General features: G+C 39.0%; 1 protein-coding gene across 19 annotated transcripts in view; it reads left to right on the plus strand.

Annotated features, from left to right (window-relative positions):
• The window catches only part of ADAM22 (ADAM metallopeptidase domain 22), a 177997-nt gene that overhangs the window by 14698 nt on the left and 135942 nt on the right, over nucleotides 1–27357 (plus strand). For all 19 annotated transcript variants that reach the window (XM_070424186.1, XM_070424187.1, XM_070424189.1 and 16 more), the window contains exon 3: nucleotides 21684–21760. In XM_070424186.1, the coding sequence (XP_070280287.1) occupies nucleotides 21684–21760 (77 nt within the window). The remainder of the gene's footprint in view (nucleotides 1–21683; nucleotides 21761–27357) is intronic.

The raw sequence follows: 27357 nt of genomic DNA on the forward strand, positions 1-27357 counted from the left end.
TTGAGCTGTGACCTCCTGGTTCGTAGGTCAATGCTCAACCACTGAGCCATGCCAGCTGGGCCATATTTTAATTATATATAATAGGTTTTTGTAAGAACTTTATTGAAATATAATTTACATATCATAGAATTTACGTATATAACAATAGTCTACAATTCAGTTTATTAGTATATTCAAACAGTTGTACAATCACCACCACCACAATCAAGTTTAAAGCATTTCCATCACCTCAAAAAAGAAACCTCATACGCATTCTCCAAACTCTCTCCTGTACTGCCTACTCTCAAACCTAGCCGTAGGCGGCCACAAATCTACTTTCTGTCCGTATAGACTTGCCTCTTCTAGACATTTCATACACAAGGAATCCTACACTATGTGCTCTTTTGTGACTAGTTTTTTCCATTTAGCATAATGCTTTCATGGTTCATTCATATTGTAGTATGTGTTACTTCATTCCTTTTTATTGCTGAATGATATTCCATTTTCCATTCATTTTGATGAATATCCTCCCCCCCCTTTTGGGGAATTATGCATAACACTCTTATTAACATTTGTACAAAAGTGTTGTTTTGTTTTGTTTGTAAATTAAATCTTTATTGTTCAAATTATTACAGTTGTTCCTCTTTTTTCCCCCCATAGCTCCCCTTCACCCGGTCCCCACCCCACCCTCTGCCCTTACCCCACCACCCACTGTCCTCATCCATAGGTGTAAGATTTTTGTCCAGTCTCTTCCCACACCCGAGAATAGTCAGTCCACTCCCTTTCTATGCCCCTGATTCTATAATATTCACCAGTTTATTCTGTTCATCAGATTATTTATTCACTTGATTTTTAGATTCACCTGTTGATAGATGTGTATTTGTTGTTCATAATTTGTATCTTTACCTTTTTCTTCTTCTTCCTCTTCTTAAAGGATACCTTTCAGCATTTCATATAATACTGGTTTGGTGGTGATGAATTCCTTTAGCTTTTTCTTATCTGTGAAGCTCTTTATTTGACCTTCAATTCTGAATGATGGCTTTGCTGGGTAAAGTAATCTTGGTTGTAGGTTCTTCCTATTCATCACTTTGAATATTTCTTGCCACTCCCTTCTGGCCTGCATAGTTTCTGTTGAGAAATCAGCTGACAGTCGTATGGGTACTCCCTTGTAGGTAACTGACTTTTTTTCTCTTGCTGCTTTTAAGATTCTCTCTTTGTCTTTTGCTCTTGGCATTTTAATGATGATGTGTCTTGGTGTGGTCCTCTTTGGATTCCTTTTGTTTGGGGTTCTCTGCACTTCCTGGACTTGTAAGTCTGTTTCTTTCACCAGGTAGGGGAAGTTTTCTGTCATTATTTCTTCAAATAGGTTTTCAATATCTTGCTCTCTCTCTTTTTATGGCACCCCCATAATTTGGATGTTGGTACGCTTGAAGTTGTCCCAGAGGCTCCTTACACTATCTTTATATTTTTGGATTCTTTTTTCTTTTTGTTTTTCCAGTTGGGTGTTTTTTGCTTCTTCGTATTTCAAATCTTTGACTTGATTCTTGCGATCCTCTAGTCTGCTGTTGGAACTCTGTATAATATTCTTTATTTCAATCAATGTATGCTTAATTTCTATTTGGTCCTTTTTCATATCCTTGAGGGTCTCACTAGATTTATTGAGGGTCTCACTAAATTTATCGGCGGTTTCTAGAAAATTCTTGAAAAACCTTATAAGTGTGGTTTTGAACTCTATATCCAGTATTTTGCTTTCCTCCATTTCTGTCATTTGTGACCTGTTTCTTTGTCTCCGCATTTTGGCTGCTTCCCTGTGTTGATAGAGTGGCTTTCTGTGCTAGGTGTCCTATAGGGCCCAGTGGCTCAGCCTCCCCAGTTACCTGAGGTGGACACTCTTGGTGCACCACTTTGTGGGCTTTGTGCACAGTCTTGTTGTAGTTAAGCCTTGATTGTTGTAGTTATCCCTGGGAGGAATTGACCTCCAGGCCAATTGGCTGTGAGAATCAGCTGTGTTTACAGTGGGAGAACTTCTGTGCTGGAGACACCCTTATGGGGCAAGACTTGCTTCAGTGGGGCTTTGGTGCTCACTGAGTCTGCCCCTTGAGTGTGTCACTTATGGATGTGAACAGTTGTAATCTCGTATTGTCTCACACTAACCACTAGGTACACTGGCTCTTGGATCTCCAAGGAGGTGCAAAGCCAGCCATTGCCTGGGGTCACCAAGCAGGAGCTACAGAGAGGTCTTCATATTCCTCCTCTTTGTATTGGGTTTGGAAGTGCCCAGTCGAGGCCCAGCTGTGTAGCAAGGCAGGCTGCTGCTGCTGGATTGATTGCTTTGGGGCTCCCTGACCCAGATGCTGTCTGACAGGTTTTAGGCTGAGAAAGGAGAGGCCATTCAAATGCAAAAGCCACTGCACACAGCTTAGGTGGGGTTGTAAATTGGGTGGGGCAGGGTCTCAGAGAATCATCAGGGCAGAGCAAACAGCAATGGCTGCCAGTCAGCCATGCACTGGGGAGGTCCCAGCACAAGAACAAAGACTACTGCGAGCATCTCTGTCCGGAAGAAAGCTGCCCCCATGTTCCTGCCCCGATGCCAGTTTCTCCCCATATGTGTCTGGGTCCCCCAGAGTCTCGCCTGGCACTGGAGTTATGAGCAAGTGGGAGTTTGTATCTCCCTCTCGATTAAAAAAGCAGCACACTCGGGTACCAGCCTGTTCCGTGCCTCCACACCTCCTACCAGTCTCAATGCACTTTCTTCTTCACCTCTCTAGTTGTAGAACTTCCACTCAGCCAGCTTTCCTGCAGTTCTGGAAGATAGTTGTTCTGTCTTTTAGTTGTAATTTTGATATGGTTGTGAGAGGCAGCAAGTACAGGTGTTTACCTATGCCGCCATCTTGGTTCCTCTGTGTACAAAAATTTTTGTGTGAACATATGAAAACATGCACACACCAAAAATCAAAGCAAGTCATCGTGAAACAATACTTTCATCCTTAATACATGCAGCAGTATACTTTTCACTCTACTCTGTTTTTTGTCATGTTTTAAAAAATTCTGGCCAGGTTATGCTTAAGTGATTTCAGAACCTTATAATGGATCATGATCTGACCTACAGATTTAAAAACTGTCCCACAGGATTCCAGACAGATGAGCCTAATACCTACAAGGCAGCTCTTCTTTTGAGCAGCTCTGGGAAAGGTTTTAGAAGGTTGAGTCAATGTGTGCCTGCTGGAGCTTCCAGCCATTAATTTTTATTTCTTGTGCGTTTACTGGCAACAATATTAGAGACATCTCTATGCTGTATTACTCATCCCCCCCGCCTTTTACAATATATTTTATTGATTTCAGAGAGGAAGGGAGAGGGAAAGAGATAAAAACATCAATGATGAGAGAGTATCATTGATTTGTTGCCTCCTGTATGCTCCTTACCCCCCCCCCCCCACCCCCCTCAGGGATCGAGCCTGCAACTTGAGCATGTGCCCTAACTGGAAGTCATCTGTGACCTTCTGGTTCATAGGTTGATGCTCAAGCACTGGGCCACACAGGCTGGGCCTTTCCCCTTTTTTTATCCTCACCCAAGGATATGTTTATTGATTTAAGAGAGAGAGAGAAAGGAAGAAAGGGAAAGAGAGACAGAGAGAGAAACATCCATGTGAGAGAGAAACATCTATCAGTGCCTTCCGTCTGCACCCTGACTGAGGATCGAACCCTCAACCTAGGTATGTGTCCTGACCAGGAATCAACCCACAATCTTTTGGTGTACAGGATGATGCTCCAACCAACTGAACTACCTGGCCAGGGCAGTGTTACTCATCCCTTAGTTGTTATGTGGCATCAAGGAAATCAACCATGCAAAGATGCTTGTGAAAAATTTTTTTTTTATAATTGTAAAAAGTTTTATGTTTTGAAATAGTTCAAGTTTACAAAAAAGTAGAGAAAATAATGTGACAGACACTCTTGTACTCACCATCCAGGTCAACAAAATTTAGTAGTTATTTTTTTTTTTTTAAGGACATAACTTTATAGATTGAGTTGATACTTTCCTTCCTTTTATTTCCCCTCCCTTCCCAGAGGAAATTACCTTGCAATTGGTGTCATTTTGCCTGGCTTTCTTTTTATACTTTTACTACATAAATATTTCCATAAACAATTGAACTATTTTGTGTGTTTTTTAAATATACATATTTGGTATCATATAGATCCTTTTGCCACTTCTCAACTTTGATTTTCAATCTCTTATGTTGATACAGGTAAAATAATTGAATTCATCCTTTTTTATTGCTATCTGGCTTTCTGTTTCATAAACCTACCAGTTATTTATTTCCCTTTAATGACATTTATAGACTGTTTCCAATTTTTTGCTCTTATAAGCAGTGTATGCCATTGATATATACATGTATTTCTGTGCGGTATGTGTTTGGAAGTGAAATTGTTGGCTCTTAAGGTTTGTATCTTTTCAGTTTTTCTACATATTGCTACATAGTACAGTGAAATAACCAATTTATATTCCACCAGCAATGCATGAGGGTTTCTGTGCATCATCACCTTCATCATCATTTAGAATCATAGGACTTTTAAATGTCTAACAACATTGTGGGTGTGAAAATGGTGTTTTGTTACTTTACTTTCCATTTTTATGATGACTAATAAGATAGAGTGCCTTTGGGGATTACTAGTACATTTCTTCTCTGAATGACCTCATCACATACTTTCCCCAATTTCCTAGTGGGATATTTGTCTTTTTCTTATTGATTTATAGGAGTTTTAAATATGTTATGGGTTCTTTTCTATTATTAGTTATCTCTGTTACAAATACTTTTTAAAAATTTTGTGGCTTACCTATCCATTCCCCTGGTATCATTTGTTGTGACAGATTAAAAAAAGCTTTTGATGTGTTCCATACCAACCCTTTCCTTCATGATTCTTTGTGTGTTTGTGTATTACATTACTATATTAGAATCTACTATAGTTTCATATAAGTCTTAATTTTTAGTAAATCAAATCCCTGGTGCAGTATTATTCTTTAAAGAGTAAATGAGACTTCATAGATTCAAAGCCCACCTTTTGCCCTGTGTGAACTTGATGGACACTTCTCTAATCCTGACTTTTATACCAATAAAATAGCGATAAGAATAGTACCCAGAAGGGAAATGGAGACATTTGTAATAATGTAAACAATACAAATAAAGTTAAAAAAATGAATAATACCCAGTTCAGACATTATTGTGAGGATTGAAGGAGATAATACACACAAAGCTCATAGCTGAGCATTTGGCATATAGTAAGAGTTTAATGAATGTTAGCTCTTTTTTTTTTTAGCTTTCATAATTATAATTTCTTGGTATAAAACTGGTGTATAATTTTTTTATATATAAATCACTGGAATTCTCTGATTTTACAAGAGCCATGATTCACATCAAATGTTCCAGGAAGTAGAGGTGCTAATTCTGAGTTCCAACTTTGTTCTCACTGTTTTCTTTCCAGGAATTTAGCAAACCAAGTTATTCTTGCCCCCTTCTCCCCACCCCATAATATTAGTTCAGGTATCAGGTGGGGTTTACTTTTTAAAAATGGAATGAGCAACCATGCAGCTCCTTTACTTTGGGATGGGAGATATCTCTGCATGAGCTAAAACCTCAATAGTCTGTAGTCTTAATAGGGCTGCTCCCAGCAGGAGAGTGAGGGAAGGAAGGAGAGCAGGTTTCCAAGAGGGTAAGAGGCAGCTAGGTAAAAGGTTGGACTCATAGTTCCCAAACAAAGGCTGAGTTTAGAATCTATATTTTTAACTGGATTAGAGGATAAAGTGTTCTATTTTAATATCTTGTTTTAGTTTCTTTTTTTAAAACCATGTTTTATCTGAAGAACTTCAAAACGTAAAACTCTAAAGGAACAGACATTTGAGGAAGAAAGGGCTCCCCAGATTTTATAGAAGGTAGCAGTTATTATAACCAAGTCCACTCCTCTTCCGTGAAAACTAAGATCACCTTGCATTTGAAATATATTTAGTATAACAATATTGATTTTAAATGCAGTTTTTATAACAGCTTTATTGAGATACGATTTATGTGCCATAAGTTCATGCTTTTAAAATGTATAGTTCAGTGGTTTTTAGCATAGCTTTTAATAAAATATTTAGTCATGCTTAATTCTCTTTCCCTTTCTGTTTTGATCTTCGCTTTTTACCATTCTGCTGTTTTGGTCCCATTGTAAACTAGCTGTGATCATAAGTTCCTTTGCTCAGTGTCTTGCTGAGACAACTCTGGGCCCAGCGTTCTGATTTAGCCTTTGGCTCAATAGAAGAACTTCCATTTTCTTGCAGTGAATTCCCATATTTAATAAATATTTCAACACTTAATCAATCAAGCATGTGTTCCTGAATCTCCAACACTTTTCAACAAACAGCCTTTCCAAAATCTGTTATTCCAAAATTAATTGTTTGTGTTATTTCTCTTTCTCAAGAAATAATTAGGTTAGAAGACATCCGTCTGCTTTTATTTTAGTATCAGATGTTCACTGCAGAAAGTGTTGAGGAAAGAGGAGCTCCAAGGGCAGATATTATTGTTGTTGGGGTGTTAGTGGGGTGTTAGTGGGGTGTCTGTGTGGAGGTCTTTGCAGAACATCCCATCTCCATAGGGCCACTGGGTCAGTGTCGTCCTCACATTTCACTCGAAAAAGCTGTACTTGTCTCTGCACCTTCTGGCCCTTGTACAGTTGGGTATTTTAGTTATGCTAGAGCTATTAATCATGCCTTTTTATAGCTCCTGTACTCTGCAGTGTGTTTTCACTAGAACTAAAGGTTCTTGATTTCTCGTTTTGTCGTCCTATCTTTGAGTAATGAGGGAACCGAGAAGATTGCAAATATTTAATGGACTTTGATTCTTGTACCTTTTCTTAAGAAGTTTAAACTTGCCAGTTTTGCAATTAGAATTTTTTCATTGGTTCTTTTATTTTTCAGATGAAGGCTCACTAACTGTTTTGGGTGACACTGACATTGTGTGTGTGTGTGTGTGTGTGTGTGTGTGTTGGAATTTATTTCCTGTGATTTGAGTTGTGAACTGACATTTAAAGTTTTTTAAACAATATATATTTTGATTGACTTCAGAAAGGAAGAGAGAGAAGAGAGAGAGAGAGAGAGAGAGAGAGAGAGAGAAACATTAATGATAAGAGAGAATCATAGATCGGCTGCCTCCTGCACTCCCTCTATTGGGGTTGGAGCCCGCAACCTGGGCATGTGCCTGCCAGGAATCGAACCTTGACCTGTGGCTGGGCTGTGCATTGACATTTAAAAATTTCATTCAAAAAATATTTCTTAAGGGCTTACTACTATTTGTCATGCACTATCCTGGCTCCTTGGGATATATGAGTGAATAAAAAATTCCCAAATTTTGTTCTTCATGGCACTTAATGTTCTAGTAGGTAGACAAAAACATAATACATGATAAATTACATAGCATATTAGAAGGTGGTAAATGCTATGGAAAGAAAGGAAAAATATATAGCATGGTAATGGTCATTGGGCGTACAAGGGGGATGTAGGGCACATAGGTTGTATTTAATAGGGTGGTTCATTAAGTTTCACAGAGAAGGTGACATTGGGAAAAGCCTTGAAAGAAGTGGGGACTGAACCAGGCAGATATCTGAGGAAGAGCATTGCAGGATGAGAGAATAGCCAGTAAAATGGCCTGACCCAAGGCTTAGAGCTTGTTTATTAAGAATGAGTAACAAAGAAGATGGGTGACTGAAGGTCTCATTGAAAACTATATGCAGGGGTCGGGGGGGGGGGGGAGGGTGGATATTTGGAATTATCCATTCCCCTGGCAGTATTTTCTTTCTTTTTTTAATATGTTTTATTGATTTTTTACAGAGAGGAAGGGAGAGGGATAGAGAGTTAGAAACATCGATCAGCTGCCTCCTGCACACTCCCCACTGGGTATGTGCCCGCAACCAAGGTTCATGCCCTTGACCAGAATTGGACCTGGGACCCTTGAGTCCGCAGGTGGACGCTCTATCCACTGAGCCAAACCGGTCAGGGCCCTCTGGCAGTATTTTCAGTTTCCTTTGTGTTCTCAAAGGGTTGTGTTATCTCATCAAAGAAGACCGTACAAATTTTCACTGTGGTGGCTGAATGTAATCCATCCCCACCAACTCCGCACAATGTAATGCATTTGGATTCTTCTTTGCAAGACAGAATTACTCCTGTCCACTTAAATGTCTTTCTCTTTTATGTTTAGTACATACACGGCTTTGGATCACTCTGTCTGCAGGATGTATTATCCTAGGTGGTTGGTAGATAATTTTAGTGCTGACCTGCCATAAAGTTTACAAAGAAGCAAGTCATTGTTACTGTGCCTAACATATGAAAGGAGTACTTCCAAGTCATCTTTGAACATATCCTGTTTCACAAATTGAGCAAATAGGCCTACATCGCATTAAGAAAGTTTTGTTAAAAAAAAAAAGAAAGTTTTGTTAGCTATTTAAGAGGGAAAATAAGATGATTAGGACAGACTTCAAATACAGGTTGACAAACTGTCTCAAGAGCTTATTAAATAGGCTCAACAATCATTTTTTCAAAATGGTTTTGAGTAGATGTTTGTTTCCTCATAGGTGGGAAATGAATCATTGAGGTTCCCAAAGGTCAAAGTTCTAACCTTCTCTATCTGACCTATAGATATTGCATATTTCAAGTTACATAGTCAAATGACTACCAAACTCACTAACAAATGTTGGTTGAATACAATGAGCACCAGAACACAGGGTAGAATTTTTTCTTTTTTAAAAAAATATTGATTTCAGAGAGGAAAGGAGAGAGAGAGAGAGAGAGAGAGAGAGAGAGAGAGAGAGAGAGAGAAACATCAGTGATGAGAAAAAATCATCAATTGGCTGCCTCCTGCACACCCCCTTCTGGGGATTGATCCTGTAACCCAGGCATGTGCCCGGGCCTGGAATCAGACCATGACCTTCTGGTTCATAGGTGGATGCTCAACCATTGAGCCAAACCGGTTGGGGTAGGTTAGAATTTTTTAGGGAGAGTCAGTGAAATCCATATGCTGGTAATGATTATACTCTCTGTCTAACAAAGATAGTGCCTATAACTACCAGAGAACTCACAAAGAAAGCAACCTTCATTATGGTTATATTCTTGAGAACTATTTCCAATTTTTGGATATTAGAATTTGCAAAATAACTTTTGTTCATATTATTGTGAGATAACAATTGCCAGGTTTGTTTCACATTTGTAAGTGAGCACATATTTTGTACCAACCACGTGCTAAGTGTTGGGAATATGGAGGCACTTGGTGCAGAATTGAGACTGGAGGGTGGTGTAGCTGTGAGGCACGGACCTCCAGGAGATAGTGAAAGGAATTGTCATCAGGAGGTGAAAAGTGGGAAGCAAGAACAATTCTGACTTCTGGATGTAACACCAAATTCTGTTCACACATGCTCCGACTTTTGCTGCTCAATAATAAGTAGCCTACTTTACATGTATTCAGTCTTCCCAGCGATCCTCGGAGGTTGGTACTATTGTTCCATTTACTAAGTGGGAAAACTGAGGCACAGAGAGATTAATCACCTGCCCAAGATCATTCAGTTTGGGAAAGGATAGGGTAGAATTTGAAACAGGAAATTTGGCTCTAGAATCTGGAGTCTTACTACCCTCTGCAGCTTTTAACAAGTAACTGCTTACAGTCTCAACTGCTTCCCTAAAGGAGGGAAAGCTCCTTTAGGACGAGAGTGTAGCATGAGATTATATTACTGTCTGGCATAGTGGTAACTTGTGTTTCTGGACAGTAAATATGTGTGGGCACTACTGTGTCTTTCTCAGCAGCAGGAACGGTTGCCGTGGAGTCCTGTGCACGTGATGGGGGCCTTGGTCACGTGTGGCATAACGGAGATGGTAGAGCACGCAAGGGAGGCCAGACAAGGACAAAGAGGACGGCTTGGTGGCAGTTTGCTGAGGATGCTGATCACGGGAATGTTTTAGTCAGGACTCCTTGCCAGGAGGCAGCTTCCCAGAAACTCAGTGGGGGTAGTTCAGAGCAACTACCTACACACTTCTCAGAAGAGAATAAATTCTCCCAGGGTATCACTTAATAAATTAATTGAAATGTGAACTCCATGTCACTTCAAAGTATTCATTTGCTTCAGAGCAACAAGAAGTAAGGAACTATCATAAAATGGACAGAAAGAGTAGCTGTGCCCAGCCTTCTTCCTTTATGAAAGAGAAGCAGGATGTCTTTTAGGAATCCTTTCTTTAACCCAGCGTGTGAGAAGCATGGAGGCCTCATTAAAATGCTCTAATTTGCCCCCCCCCCCCCACCTGCTACAGAGGCAACACCAAGAGAGTTTGGTTTATTCAGTTTTATATCAAAACACATCAACAACACAGAAACCTGGGTCATGTCTGGAACATTGAGAACAGTTTAGTGCCCCCACATGCATGCTCTTTTGTTAAAGCCAAGAGTTTAAGCAGAGGGAGGAATGAATGGCTTTAAGTTAGCTAGTGGCTCCCACCCTGCCCAGAGGAGGCCACAGATTCGATTTGCTTATCCTTTCCATCAGCCTTTTACATGAACTTGTTTCTATTAAGAGCTGAGTTCATGTCAGTGAAGAAAAGAGTGGTGAGACTAAGGATTTTCTTTTCTTTTTACATTCAGACACAAAGTCTCAAAAATAATTAGAAATCTCCGAAGTTATGTTGTTTTTTTCTTGGATGGAGATATATTTTAGGGTTCAGGGATAGTCTACATTTGATTCTGACTTGACATCACCAGATCCTGTTAGCTTGTCCCAGGTCTAGAAGACACTTTAGTAATGACCTGTGTCTTATCTCTGTTTTAGGGCTGTAGTTATTCCTCTCTCCAGGCTTTTCCGAGTTGGAATCACCAGCGCTACAGAGTTAGCTTGTTTAAAGAAGCAGTTATTTCCAGGTTATAGTCGGCAGCAAGCTTTCTCTGCTGTAATGCATACATATTTGTGCGTACACACATTTATGTGCAAGCACTATAGGATGTATAATAGATAATGTGATTTGATTTGTTGAATTTTTCCGTCTCTCCTAATGATAATAGCTCTTAGGAGTTCCTGCTTTCAGAGATTATTTACAGTCAGTGTATTTTTAAAAAGCACTTCCCTTTACTAGGGAAAGTGTTTGGTGGTAAGGATTAGGTGACAAGACTGGTCTATTTATTGCAGGAGCTAATTGTGACTAGCGCCAATAAGTAATAGAGGTGTAAGTAAAAGTAAATTTTAGAGTTTCTTTCATTACTCTTGTTACCAAGCAAGGGCTCACTGCCTGACACATAGAAACCAATACTATGACATCGGCTTTTGAGAAAAGAAAAGGCTTTCCCCAGCAGAGAAAGGAGGCAAGGCTCAGATCTATCTCCTAATCGAAGGCTCAGGTGGAACTTAAGGGGTTAGGAAGGATGGGTGGGTGTATGGAAGTGCTGGCGGGGCAGGTTTCCATCGGAGGGCTTTGGAATTTGACCACTTACGGTGAGATATGATATGGGGCTTCAGCACCAGGTCTTTGTAGACAAGGGACCCTTCCTTTCTGAAAGAATTCCCGTGCTGATTGAATCCGGTCAAGTCTCAGCTCTGATTTCCTAAGGGTGGTGGTGGTGGTGGGTGATACTTTGGATCTGGGTGTTGTCTGTGTGTGTTCTTTCTATCAATTTTTTATTTTAGCTACTTGGGAAACAAAGCAGCAACAACAACAAAAAATATTTTTGCTGGGGTTCATGTGTCTGGAATGCTCTCATTTTGTGTCCCAATAACGAATGCCTTTGGTAGGTGACTGTTAAGTTAGAGGTGAAAAAACATTTTTTGAAAATCCTTGATGTTAGAGACTTACTGCTGGTCCTTTCTTTCTTTTCTTTCCTTTCTTTTCTTTCTTTCTTTTTTCTCTTCTCTTCTCTTCTCTTCTCTTCTCTTCTCTTCTCTTCTCTTCTCTTCTCTAGTCTTCTCTTCTCTTCTCTTCTTTTCTTCTTTTCTTTCTACCAGGAGCTTTGCTCTTGCAGGATTTTTGTTTGACTGTGTTCTTGGAAAACTTTTGGGCAATTGAGATAGAACAAATCTGGTTCTTTTTTTAAAAAAAAAATCTTTATTGTTGAAAATATTACTGATGTCTCCTCTTTTTCCCCATTGAGTCTCTCCACCGCACACTCTCATCCCAGGCCTTCACCACACTATTTTCTGTGTCCATGGGTTATGCATATATGCATACAAGTTCTTTGGTTGATCTCTTCCCACCACCTACCCACCCATCCCCACTTTCCCTCTGAGATTCAACAGTCTGTTCCATGCTTCTATGTCTCTGGATCTGTTTTGTTCATCAGTTTATTTTGTTCCTTAGCTTTCACATATGAGTGAGATCATGTGATACTTGTCTTGCTCTGACTGGCTTATTTCACTTAGCATAATACCAAATCTGGTCCTTTTTTAAAGTTTAGTATGTATGTGTCTGTATATCTGTATGTGTATGTATATGTACTGTATATGTGTGAGCAGAAAGTCTTCTAGAATTACGTAGTTTTAGTCTTTAGTCTAAGAGAGGAAAAGCCTTTTTACCCATGCAAATTTATTTCCCAAAGAAAATTCTATGGAATTCTTATGTACCAACTGTTCATTATGGGATTTTACTCAGTGATATTTCTGAATTTTTTTTCTTCAAACACTTGGAGCTGGTCCTTTAGTGGCAGTGAGCCTTAACTGTCAGATGCCTGTAATATTTACGTAAGGAAGATTAAATTAAGCAATCAAATAAAAATTCACTGACATAACAGAACTGGGTGAAGTGAATCTTAATGTGAAGAATACGCCATTCTTATTTTTATTCCTTGGACTTGACCTATTTTTGATGTTGCCTCCAGGAGAGACTGTGACCCAGCTGGCAGAGACAATCCTGATTTCCATGCCTGCTTTTAAAATTATCTGATTTAGAGCTAAAATGAGTAGTTATTCATTTGAGAATGTAATAGCTAAACTGCTTACTCCTCCCCCCCCACCCGCTCTTTTTACCTGTCCTATATTTAGCTTTCAATAATTACATTATTCTTTGCAACAAAACTTTACATATTCTTTTGACCACAGACAGTTTTAAAGTCTTTTTCTCATAGCATTCTATACTTAATGCTATTTTCAGTTTACATAGGGGATGACAAGATGAAGCCCATAGTAAGTTCTAGTAACTTCACTCTAAATCATATATCAAGTCAATAGTGGGGCCAGGAAAAGGTCTCGTCTTTCTCCTAAGCCTTTCTTGCATTAAGGAAGAGTATCCGTTTCCCAGAGCTGATTCATCTGAGGGATTGTGTCTGCCGACGTTGTTGCATCCAAATATTGGGATTCCTTGCATTCAGATTTAATTACAGCTCAATATGACTACATATTGTATTGTTCTCAGGCTACTAAAGATCTTAAAGGCTTTGACTGTCAGGATTATGTGAGTAAGCGCTTTCTTGTTCAGTCCTTAAATTGAAGGCCTAGTAATGGAAGGTTAATGGCCAAGATGATGGAGAGACTGATTTTGTCAGAAGATAGCTGGAGCATAAATAGGTAATGAGGCTGCCTAACTTCCTGAATGGAGGGGAGAAAATCTGAGCTGGTGCCAGTGTCAGATAGTCTTTCTGCCTTCAGCTTTTGGAGCGGGGGCCACTGGAAAGAAGGGCCCTCAACTACCAGGGAATCAGAATCATGGGCTTTCAACTGGAAACTCAGCAAAACGAATTCAGGGAATGCCTCTCAAAGACTCATCCTATCCAAGGAAAGCCCTTCTTGTGTGTGTATGTGTGGAACATATGGCTTTACCCAAGGGTTCCTAGGCAGTGAGAGCTACATGACATAATCTCTGTACTGGAGTAATACATCCCCAAACAAGGGCATGCTCACAGCAACTGAACATGTTTACATCAATTGTAAAAATTTTTTTAAATCAAATAAAGTCAATATCAAGCACTGGAATTTGAATTAGAGAGCTAGTTCAACTAGAGAATTCCATGGGAATTGGTTATATGTTAGACTCATATGGGTGGCTCTTTTAAAAAAATATCCTGGGAATTTCAATCTATTGCTCCTCCCCCCCCCCCCCCCGCCCCGACCCCCCATTTAGAAAAAAACATGTGTGGAGAGTACTGTGCTTGTAGAGATGTTTCTGGAAACCTGGAGGCCTCATTTAATTTATCTGAGGAGGCCACCAGATGGAATTCCTTTTCCTCCTTTTGGGCTTTCTCTTACCCTTCCCTTCCTTTAAAATTTTTTTTTAACTTGTAAAACTTTTATTCATTTGATTGAACTCAACAACAAAACTCAGGCAGTAAAATTGTCAAAAGAACATAGACTTTGCTTGCAAGAAATATGTGAGAATTTAGTCAGTAGATACTGGTTTTCATAGTTAAACATGCTTTGTCATAAATTGTGAGAGTAAAGGAAGGGAGCTGTTCGTTATTGGACATCTATGATCTCAAAGGCCTTTTCATCCACCCATTTCCTGTTATTTTCAGGTTAAAGAGTACATCTCTTACATTGGTTTATAATAGTGGTTCTCAACCCTTAGCTACCCTCAGAATCACATGGGTAGCTCTTAAAAAAAATTGATACCCGAGATCAACCCCAGACTAAAAGAATCAGAACCTTTAAATTTGGGGCCCAAGCATTGGTATTTCTTAACAAGCTTCCTGAGCAAGTCTAGTGTGCAGCCAGAATTGAGAACCACTGGTTTAGAAGTTATTTGGCATCTGTAGTTCCAGCCTGTTTTCCAACAGTAGATGCCTCACACTTTCTGCCTCAGGAATACAGCATTTCTTACAGTTCCCTGGATGTGCTGAACAATTCCCATCTTTGTGCCTTTGTTGGTCCTTTTGCCTGGAGTGCTTTCTTTTTTTTGTCTGAGTGGCACCCCTTCCACTCCATCACCCTACAGTCAGCGGCTGCTGTCATACCTCGTATGTATATCTATTATTGGACTTTAAAATATTCTGTTACTTGTTCAGCAGCTTCCCTTTTGGACGGTGGGTTTCCTGGATACAGGGACCATGTTTAACTCTTCTTTATATCCCCAGAGCCTGGTATATTTCCACTGAGATATGGTCTGCACTTCACAAAGGTTGAATGGATTGTAACTTGTACTTTAGTTATGCCAATCAATCCACAAACTGTGTATTGTTATGTTTGTTCTTTTAGAGACTTTTGGTTTTGAGACATTAAACAATTTGCCCTAATTTGTTACATTAATAAATGGCAGACCCAGAATTCAAACGCAGCTCTGTCGGACTTTTAAAGAATGTGCTTTTTTGTTCTGTTTTATTTCACTTCATTTAAAAATGTCCTGCTGTCAGACTGTTTCGTTCTTATGGTACTAAATGCAGAAGGTTGGATTTTATGAATAGTTTGGTTAAAGATAATGTATAAATTAATGCAATATATGATGCAGCTTATGAAAACTATAGACATGATTGACTTGACTTGACCAGGTGGAAAGGGGAGAGATATTTAACATAAAGTCATAGATATAGACATATGAATAGAAAAACACTAATTTTCTGATGTAGAAAAAGAGGGATAATATATATTAGTGATTATTGGCATATTATTTTTTTAATTGAACTCAATATTAGACATCAGGAATAATACTTGTATTTTTTTTTTTAAAAAAAACAAGTTGAAGTAGCCCTGACCAGATTGGCTCAGTGGATAGAGCATTGGCCTTCAGACTGAAGGATTCTGGTCAAGGGCACATACCTCATTTGCAGGCTTGATCCTTGGCCCGGTTGGGGAGAGTGTGGGAGACAACCAGTCGATGTATCTTTCTTATATTGATGTTTCTTTCTCTCCCCTTCCCTTCTACTCTCTTTAAAAATCAATGGAAAAATATCCTCAGTTGAGGATTTAGAAAAATAATAAAATAAAAATAAAAATCTGATTTGAAGTAATCACATGGTAAAGAAGTATTTAGAATGCAGAATAGGTAAAGATTCTGTTACTTTCATTATAGACTTCTTTTTAATAATGTTCATTACTTTCCCAGTTACTGTGTTGCACAATACAATTTGACTGGCAATACTCCCACCCACTAGTATTCATTGGTTCATTATTCAAATTGGGCTTAATTAAAACCCAAATTACCTTATCTTTCTGCTTGCGTCAAAGTTCTGATTCTACCATGAAAGTTTTAGTGTCAACTTTGCTTTAAAAAGTGGTTAAGAATAGGCAGTCTTGAAAAGTTCACTTGTATTTGCTCTTTGGGGTATGTAGGTTGGCCCCAGCTGATTGGTTCTGGAAGACAGGAGGAGAAAAAGACTGGCTGCCAAGAAGCAAAATGCATAAGGAGCAGGGGGCTTATATTAACTTCTCAGTTAGATTTCAGCTATTGCCATGAATAATAAACAGGCCTCAATCTGGAGATCATAACAGATTCTTCTGGTCCTAAAATTCTATGATTCATTTTTGAAATTTGAAATTAAAATTTATCCTTATGCAATTATATTGATTTATTAAGTTTGCTTGCCATCTGGTTATTTTATACTTTTGCATTTCCCCCCCTCAATCTTTTGTTTCGTGGCTTTTATAAATGTCTGTCTCACTGCTTGTCCAAATCCTTAAAATGTACAAATGCACACACATTTTACCATAAACATGCAGTTTTTTCCTTTAAAAATAGATTTGCATTTATATTTTAAACCATTATTTGTCATTTCTAAGGTGGTAATCAAATTGGCCTTAGAACATGTGTCAGATGTGGTGACATTATTGATTTTTTTTCATTAAAACAGAGTTCTAAAGATTGTTTTTCATTGTTTAATTTTTTATGCGCTTTAAAATGCATTTTCATGACTCTAAGAAACCTGCAAGCTCCTCTGAGCTGCAGAATAGAAGCAAGGATGAAGCACGAGAAACGGCCTGCCAGGAGGCGAAACGCCTGCTCTGCTTCCAAGGAGTGTGACCTTGGAAGGACATTGGCCCACACTTCCTTCCCTCCGTTTCCTTATTTGTAAAATAAGGATGTTGTATCATATGCCTTCTAGGGGTTCTCTCACTATGATGATATGATACGAAAGTGTTTGATGAATAGTTTTAAAATAACAAATCATGCCTATGTAGTAATTTGAAAGACTGCATTTCAATTTATATTTTTCAAATATTTCTGAGAGACATTTAGCTTTTAATCTTCAAGTTAAAGTTAATAAATATTAGAATTTTTCTTTGGCTATATATGTTAGGCACCTCTCCCCAAAGGAAAATCCTGATATTATACTAGTTCTATCTTCTCAAACTTTCATTTTCTTTTCCTTTACATTTAAAAGGCACGGTCTAAGATGAACTTTCTGATGGCCGTCCTGGCTCACTTCAGTAGTGTTGAATAATAAGCTAGATTGTTAGTACTGCATGAATTCGGGGTAACTCTATTTAATTTATTATTTCAGATAACCTAAAGTAGTAAATATGAGAGACTCTCAGAATATGTTTGTTGACTGAATCAATCTGAATACAGTCTAAGGAGGCCTTTTTTACATGAAAACTATATTAATACACTCCTATTCCTTGTTCCTATCAATAATAATGCAATTTTTTTTTTTTTTTTTACTAAACAGCAGTTAAACTTGCTGTCAATAGATTTTCTTTTGAGTTTAGTAATGGATTTCTCTTTAGGATATGCATGGGTGAGATCAATAAAATAAAATACCAGATGTAACATAAGAAAAATATAAGAATTAGACAGAATTAATGCAAACAGTAAATATCTTGCTGAAAAAGGATGGTAATGTTATCCTGATCCAAGCTGTAGTCATGATACCATGATGAATAACATGTGGCCTCTGCCCTGTTCACCACAATAAATTCAGAGAAAAAATGGAGGAGAGAGCGAGAGGTTCATTTTAGTTGAGACATCAATTCTGGTAAGCAAAATACATAAGAGCTTTCCTCGGTCTATTCCCAAAACATGGTAGTTAGCACTTCAGAAAACTTAAAGAACTTTCGTACAAAAGGGAAGGCATTGTCCTTTGACATGGCATTAGGAACAACCCTGATAGAAGGACTGCATTTTATGTGCAAGTAATTTATAGCTGTTCAATTGTTGTTCATTTATGCATCCAGGTGATTGATAAAGCAAACACTCAAATCAATTAGTCAGGAAATACTTACTGAATACCTCATGCTGGTCAGTCCTGAGGCCCTGATATCAAACTGAACCGTATTGAGGAGAAGGGAAGACAAAGGTGGGAAGACACTGGGACGACCTTGTGGAAGAGGAGTGTTTGGGCTGAACGGTGTCCCTTCCAAAATGTATATGTCAAAGCCCTAACCTCTAAGGTGACTGTATATGGAGATAGACCTTTTAAAGAGGTAATTAGGGCAAGTAGCAGTTAAACATGCTGTCAATAAACCAACAAAAAAGAATTGTCTTAAAGTTCTGGAGATCAAAAGCCCAAAATGGATCTTAAAGGCTAAGGTGAAAGTCTTGGCAGGGCTGTGCCCCTTCCAGAGGCTCTAGGAGAGAATCGTTCCTTGCTTTTTCCAGTTTATAGAGGCTTACAGCATTCCTTGGCATGCAGCCTTTTCTTCAGGTCACAAGTGTGGGCCTTAATCCAATGTGACTGGTGCCCTTACAGTGGTTCTCAACCTTCCTAATGCTGCGACCCATTAATACAGTTCCTCGTGTTGTGGTGACCCCCAGCCATAAAATTGTTTTCGTTGCTACTTCATAACTGTAATTTTGCTACTGTTATGAATCATAATGTAAATATCTGATATGCAAGATGTATTTTCATTGTTACAAATTGAATATAATTAAAGCGTAGTGATTAATCACAAAAACAATATGTAATTATATATGTGTTTTCCGATGGTCTTAGGCGACCCCTGTGAAAGGGTCGTTTGACCCCCAAAGGGGTCGCGACCCAGAGGTTGGCGACCCACAGGTTGAAAAGTGCTCGAGCGCGCGCGCGCTCACACACACACACACACACACACACACACACACACACACACACTGAGAGAGACAGGGAGAGAGAGAGAAGAGAAAACGATAGATAGTTATGCCAGGGGTGCATACACATAGAGTAAAAGTCATGTGAGGACACAGTTGGAAGGTGGCTGTCTGCAAGCCAAGGAGAGGGGCCTCAGGACAACACTTTAATCTTGGACTTCTGGCTGTTACCAGAGAATTAAACTTCCTGGTCACTCGTGGGAGTGAGGTTCTTGTGACATCTTAGAAAATGTGTGGAAACAGGCTTTATTTGCCTAGAGTTACATTTCTCAGTTTCCCTTAAAGTCTCCTGCCCCTTAAGCCAGTCTTGGAAAAGGTGCAGCTGGGGTTCCAGCAGAGCCAGAAACAAGGCCAGTGTCCAGACCTTCAGTTCCATGTTGCAGCCGGGTGTGGCTCAGCATCCAAGCTAAGTCTACTAGTCCATGTGTGGAGTCCGACACGGCCCTGTGACATGTGGCCACAGGGGAGCACATCCTGCTGCCACAGGGGAGTCAGGAACCCAGTGCACAAGAGAGAGAGAGAGGAGAGAGAGAGAGAGAGAGAGAGAGAAGGGAGAGAGAGAGAACTTCATTGTTTGGAAGTTTAAATACTCAGGCTTTGCACTCTTGCAGTGATCACACCCATCTTGGCCATTGACTGGCTTTCAGGTGTGATTGATGAGCAGACAGGTAGGCATCTTCTCACGTCACTCAGACCTTACTAGGCATGCGTCTAAACTGCCTTTGTCCAGTCCCTACCCCCATCGATTAGTGGGGAACAGATTTGGAGAGTGTTAAATGCAGCTTTTTGACAAAGCTGCACAAATGGCCTGCCTATACCTAGTCTTCCCTTTCCTCCTTTCCTGTTAAATAATAACCAGGTTATCACAGCCTCCAGGACTCTGAGAAAGAAAATTTCTGTTGTGTAAGCCTCCTAGTATATGGTCCTCTGCTATGGTAGCCCTTGGCAGACTAATACAAGGAGGAACTTGATCAAAGTCTAGAAGGATGGATAGGGCCATTTTGGGAAATGATATTGGAAGAGATCAGGGCCTGGTTCAGAAAAGCACTCAGCAGAAGTGATGAGTGAAAGTCACATAAAAAGTTGGAACATACCTCGCTTGTGGAATTAAAGAGCAGAAAGGAGACCAGTGTGGAGGCAGTGTGGGTGGATTCTTGGGAACTTGGGTGCCATTATATCTGGGGTGGTGGAGGTGACTGTGGAAGATCTTGATATTCAGGGAGAGAAGGTTTGTAATTGAATCTTCTGGGGCTTACATTTGGGATTTGAAAATCTGGGGCTTACATTTGGGATTTTGGTAAGGAGTTAATTTTAAAAAGAGCAAGGAAGATATGATCTGTGGAGGCAGATGTGGAAATAGAGAATAAGGTGTGGCTCCAAGAATGGCCATAAAAATAAAAAAGAGGTGAGAGTTTGATGATAGCTCAGTGTTATTGGGAAGAATGAAGGGTTAATGAAGTTAATGAGGCTGATAGGTAACCAGATAGTTCTTCATCCTTGGGGTTTCATGGGGATTGGAATATGTTTGAAATTGAGCTATTGCATTGTTCCACCCCCTATTACTTTTAAATAATTTGAAACAGAAGAGTTACCATTTCTTTTTGTAAAGCTTTATTATCATTAAGTGCTCTCCTTTCACCTAATGCCATAAGCTCACCGTGTGTGAAAATCCCAGGGGTGGTTCAGGTGCCCTTCATGCCTCACAGAATCCTGGGATGCCCCTTCCTATGATGCACTGGATCACCATCTGTTTCATGTGCTACATGAGTGCAGTTGCTCAGATGGTTTTTATCTCTAAAATAGTGTTTGCTTTTTCTCACTGCAGGAATTATACATGTTTATTTTAGGAATTTTGGATACTACAGAAACATACAAATAAAAATTTCAAAAATTCATAGTCCTACTAAGATATAGGTATTCTTAGTATTTGGGGAGTCAAACAGAAGGAGCAGTTTTGCTTCCTCCCTCTTTTCAGTTAATGCACATGATTATTCAACATGTTGAAATTATGTTCTTGGTAACTCTCTATATTGTTTAGTTTAGAATCCCTTATGATTTTCTTTGGGAGTTCCAAAAATGGTGTTGGAAATAGTGATTTCATTTTTCCAAGAAAATTTTTGTAGGCGATATTTGCAGTAGATGTGCAGAGGTTTAGTTTTGCTCTTAGGAAGAGAGGGAAACCTCTATGAAATTATGTTTGCTTAATTAGAATGGAAAGAATTTTAATTATTTATTTATTTATTTCTCTGGATAATGTTTCCCCCCCCCCCCACTGGATAATTAGAACTGAAATATTTTTAAAGTTCGTATTTGTGACAGGATGAAAAGTACTTTTAGATCATATTCACCATATTATCTTACTCTTGAACATATTTTGCTCTATTTTTTAATGTACAAGGCTTAATTTTAAAGGAGCCAGTCATTTAATATAGAAAAAACTGAAGAAAGTTCGGTCTTCTTGGAAATAAAATGTGTAGCTATTTGAGATAAAGTGGAAAGGTAGTGCACTGACCCTCCTTGGTTAGGTGGTACTTTACTTCAGACTAGTGAATGCTTGACTTCTAAGAAGGTGCACATTTTACTTTGTTTTTATTTGATGTCCATGTCGAATTGTTGTTTTCTAAATTAGGATACCATACACTTTTTAAAAAAGTGATCTAAGAAATGCTTATCATCTGATCACTATGCTGAATAATAAATACCTTTTATCTTTTTAATATTGCAGTTGACTCATGTTAACCAGGCAAGCTTCCAGGTCGATGCCTTTGGAACATCATTTATTCTTGATGTCGTGCTAAACCAGTAAGTCTTCGTTGAGCTGCACTCACTTTTGTCCGATACCCATTGAATCTACCTTGTTATCCTTCTGTGAAGTTTTGTTTTCTTACTGTATTTTACTTCATCTTCCTATATCAGTTAAATACTACATTTAAAACTAGTATATCTATTAATATAATATCTGTTATATCTATTAATATGATATCTATTGTAAGTATTAAGTCTGGCAAGTAACAGGAAATGGATATCCATTTGAAATTGAAGTCAGAACAGGTTTGAGAATGTAATATGGAGGACAAGACCTACTCCAGTATTTTGCATAAAAATACGTGTGACCTAAGTTTCTATGAATGACAACAAATTGTGAAGATAATACTTTTAGTATTAAAATTTCCTTCTTAAGAGAAAGCTACCCTTTTGCTCAATGACTCAGAGGATTGCTGTGTCTGTTATTCTTAATAATGCCTTTGGGATGCTTTGAGTTGGGAGTTGATTTCTGAGAGGTTTAGGGTACTGGGATTATTCGGTAAGTACCATATCATTTTGGAAATTGTCATTTGCCTGTCTACCTGGAATTTGGGGGTTGGAATAACAGAATTTTAGGTTTAGAAGTGGCTTTTGTTTAATCACTGGATTTAATCTCTTTTCTTTGGGTAAGTCTAGTGTCTAATAAGTCTTACAGGACTTTTGGTTGTCTGTTCACTTTTTTAAAAAAGCATTTGTATCCCACTTCTCATCATGGGCAAGTGGAAAGAGACCAGTGCTCTGCCAGCCAGTGTTTGTGAGCTGAGCAGCAGTGGCCAGCAGCTTTGCTGAAATCAGCTAGCTATGCACCAGCTCAGGAAGAAAATTTGAGGCCAGAAGGACAGAAATGTAGATCTAGAGTGAGAACTAAAGCCTAAATTGTCTACATTGGGAAACCAGGTGAATGGAAGACTATAAAAATGACATAAGAGGCAGGACTTAGAGCTGTGATATCTGGATAAGTAGCCACTAGCCTCTTTAAATAAAATTTGAGATTCTGTTTTTCTGTTGCATTCACCACATTCCTAATGCTCACTAGCCATATGTGGTTACTGGTTATCTTATTGGACAAGTCAGTACATTTCCATCATTGCAGAAAGTTCTGTTGGACAGTGTTGGTTTAGAGAATTCTTTTGGAGAACAGGCACATAGAAACTGTTAGATTATTGAGCTAGGTCAGTCATTTCCATCCATGTTCAATGTTAAATTAATAATGAATCTTACTAGTGTCCTAATTTTTATGGAATTTACGTACAAATTTGTGGTAATACAATTTTTGCTGTGTTGATGTTTAAGCCATGCATTAGTTTATTTTGTCATTAAGCTGTCTCAAATGGTACATTTTGTGAGTAATTCACCTCTCTCTCCACATTTTTGAAGTTCACCAACAATTTAAATATGAAAAAGCATGGTGTTAGATGGAAATTGTTTTCTTACTTTCTTCTTTGATAAAGTATATATTTAAAATGTAACATAAATTATATTTCTACTATGCTCATTAAAATAGAGTTTGTTTCTTTTTTTTTTTTTTAATTAATGGCCTAGCCCTAGCCAGTTTGGCTCAATGGATAGAGCATCAGCCTGAGGACTGAAGGGTACTGGGTTTGATTCCAGTCAAGGGCACATGCCTGGGTTGCAGGCTCGATCCCCATTAGGGGGCATGCAGGAGGCAGCTGGTCAATGATTCTCTCTCATCATTGATGTTTCTATCCTCTCTCCCTTCCTCTCTGAAATCAGTAAAAATATATTTTAAAAAATTAATGGTCTAGAGTTAGACATATATAATTAAATGTTTTACACCACATGTATTTTTTAACCTAATTTTATAGCGTGTGAGTAAGACTGTATTAATATGATCTGTATCTTATATTCCTGCTTGATGTAAATACTTGGCATAATTACACCACCTGGAGACAGGTTGCCCTATTTTAAGTCGTAATCCTCTTTGCCCTTGCTCCCCCATTAATCCTACTACCTGTTCTGCCCTGCTTCATTTAAAAAATATTATTCATCACCATTTAATATGTAGTTTGACTCATATTGAGGCAGGATAGTATGAAGCTAGGACAATTCCTTGGCAAGTAGAATGGGGAAACTGAGACAGAGAGTGGAACAAACCTGCTGAGCAATTTACAGCCGGATACAGAAGGTCACCTCCCAGAAAAGCAGCAAAACCCAGTGATCAACACCAGGGCAGGAAACTGATGAATATTCTGCTGAAACCCTCCCCTAAGACCTCCGCTAAGAGGATTAACATACACAAACAAACAAATAAATAAGAAAAAAAAGGAAAATGTCCACCTTGAATTTTTTTGGCACATATTTGTATTTTGTCAGTAATGTCATTGTCTTTGGTTCCTAATATCCTGTGATTAATGATGCTCTTGAACAAGTCTTGAATGTGTAATCAGCCAAATAAACAAGATAGTATGAAAAAAAAAAAGAAAAAAGAATGTGGGCTGCAAGAGAGAGATAAAAACCCTCAAAACAAAGGACCCAGCATTCGCTCCTCCCCCTGGGCTTGAGCTCACCTGTGCCTTTCCTTCCCCCCTCTTCTTCCCCGCACAGGCAGTATCCTAAAAGCCAAGGGTTCCCAGGAGACTTGCAACCAAGGGAGCAATGAGCAGTGGCAGCTCATCCTGCGCTCACCCCCTGAACCTGCCCTCAAGGCCCCCTTTTCTCTGATGTCTCAGTGAGCTGAAGCAGCCCGGCTAGGCTCATTTCTTTCCTATCACATTTTCAGTGAGCCGAAGCATCCCTGCCTGGCTGTCTCCTGCAGTTTCTTCTATCCTAGGCCTTTCCTTGTCCCACTGTCCCCAGCTTTAATGAACATACTCTCAAACTCACCTGGACTCGTGTTGTGACATCTTTCCTACACACTACAGGCCGGCCCTAGGTAGACCCACTCAGGGCCGGGTCCCTTTTCCGGCAACAGAATGATGTTGCCATTTTTGCAGGGCCAAAAAATTTGACTGCTAGCATCTTCATATCATCCACTAATAGCCTGTATTTTAATTATTCACTTTGTTTATTGTTTTTTTCCTCCCACTAGAATGTCAGCTCCTTGAGGGCAGAGATTTTCTTCCTTTCCCTGCTGTAGCCTTAGCACAGAGTAGGTGGAAAATTGCCAGGCAGTCGTATTGAATTGAAAACCAGGGGCTAGAATTAGCCAGGTGACTGAGGAGATGACTGGATGAAGATGGAGGGAAGCAACAGTCAGAGAGGAGTGAAGCAACAAAAAAGAAGAAAATGATAAATGTTTGGGACTAGCCTCTAAAAGCTGAGCATGTATCTTTAGGTGTAAACGTAAAAGTCAGGTTTCGAGGCTTCTATGTCAACGATTCTTTCCCATCCCTCCTTTAAATCACTGTGCTGTGGCTGGCCCCCACCATGGACTCTGACATTTGTAACACCTTGACTTTCAGTATTCATGTTCATTTTGCCCAAATCACCTTACTTCCTTTGGAGAAATCTGAGCCCTAAAATGTTCTGTTCTGTTCCTGAAGGAGAAATACATATGACCATATGTATCAGAGCATGAAACAGAAAACGAGGGGTGCAACAGAATTTCTTTTGAGATACGGGCAAAAACCTCCTTGGGCATTTTTCTTCTTATTGCAATGAGAATTTAAAATGACAAGAGGTACAAAGGATAAAATAATAGCATAAAAGGAATGAGAAATATACAGTTGCTTTTGGGCATCTATATTAAACACAGGTGGCAGGTAGTTAATTTCTTTATGCTCTGAGAGCCCAGATGATTTAATACAAAGTTTATTTTTTTCTTCTTTTTTTTTTGAGAATGTTTTTATTTCATGGTTTCAGGTTATATATTATCTTGTGGTTGTGTTGGTTAAGGAACAGGAAGATGAAAAATTGAATATGCTCTTTAAAGATTTTTTTCTCATGAAGCAATTTTAGGGCTGTGGAACAGGTAGAGTTTTGTTTGTTATGTTTTAAACTGGAGAGAAACTAAATAAGCTTATATAGCTGGAGTCCATTTGCAGAATAGATCCAATAATATGCATTTTTAGATTGGAATGCAAAGGAAAGTGTCATTACATAATATTCCTTTTGAATGTTCAGTAAACAAGATTTTAACCAAATTACACAAGAGTTCAACCTTTGGGTTGTAACTTCTACAGGAGGCAGATAAACATTATGGAATGGCTAAAGATGAAAAGCACAGTCAGTTCCTATTTTGTCAAGATTATGAGGGTAGAAAACAATTTTCAGTCCCTTCATGGGGTTACACAGTCATAAAGTTTCACTCTTCAGGACAGATATATTAATAAAACCAAACATATGGCCTGTCCTGGTCACACTAGTCCTGAGGCCACATTGGACCTTTCTAGAGGTCAGCATCTGGTATTATATTTTATTGTGAAGCATTTCTCAGAATGAAAAAGGCTCAATAAAGACAGTTAATCATATTATTTGAGCAATGTAAGCCAAGTCTTATCCTGCAATCGTTCTCATTTTCGTTAAGACGTGGGTAATTAAACTGCCCAAAAGAATGCATAAATATTGAAAAGATTTCATTCATTACTTCTTGATTTTTTTTATCTTCACTGGAAGATATTTTTTAAATTAATTTTCAGACAAAGTGAAGAAAGGGAGGAGTGGGGAAGAAAAATATCGATGTGAGAGAGACAGGGATCAAACCCACAACCGAGGTACATGCTCTTGACTGGGAATCAAAGTCATGACCCCCTGCTCTGCAGGCTGATGCTCTAACCACTGAGAAAACTGACCAGGGCACTCCTTGATTCTTTTACAACAGGTGACTTGAGAAAAACAAACCACACATGTGGACTCACACACACACACACACACACACTCCACAAAGAACCAAATGTTCCACATGGACTGTGGTTGGTTGTATTAGGATGTGAAACATAATTAGGAAGAAAGAATCTATTTTATAACCTGTTTTTTGGAATAGATTCTGTGGTATAGTTTTCAGATCTGAGATGATTCTGTTCCTAAATTTTGACTGTATTTTACAGATCCTCTCCCTCTTATCTTCTTACTCCAATAACAACGAAAATAATTTCTTTCTGTTATGACCCCCGTTTTCCCCCTATTTCACAGTGGTGGGTGGGGAGGACTGCTAGGGACTTAAACATGAAGCTGTCAGCAGATGGGGTTGCCCATGCAGAATGGGAGGTGGTGTAGTGATGGCAGGGGGAAGGGCACGGAGGCGGGTAGGAGCAAGGTCAGACAAGGAAAACCCCAAATCAGTTCAAATGGGACCAGTCTTGTCTTCTCTCATTTAGAACCATTTGCCTACTAGTTACTACTTGCTTGCTTTGCACTGGGACTCTTGAATTTACAAGAAAAGTGGGAATCACAGTGGGTAAAAGGTGGTGTGAATTCAACTGGGATTGGAGGTTAGATCTGGAAGAGTCTCATTTACTTAATGCTCTATTCACAGTGTGTAAATAGAATGTTTACAGCTCCCTTGGTCCTGTTAATCACCTGTTCTCTAATAAACTATTCCATGATGATGTATTGGCCTGGTCTAGTCCCCTTCTTAGTCCATATATGTCATTTTTTAGAGGTATTCCTGCCTCTTTGGGGTGACACAATGGACT

The sequence above is a fragment of the Myotis yumanensis genome, unplaced genomic scaffold (assembly GCF_028538775.1).
Source record: "Myotis yumanensis isolate MYYU_CA2020_CCGP unplaced genomic scaffold, mMyoYum1.0.hap1 SCAF_9, whole genome shotgun sequence".
NCBI classification, from domain to species: domain Eukaryota; kingdom Metazoa; phylum Chordata; class Mammalia; order Chiroptera; family Vespertilionidae; genus Myotis; species Myotis yumanensis.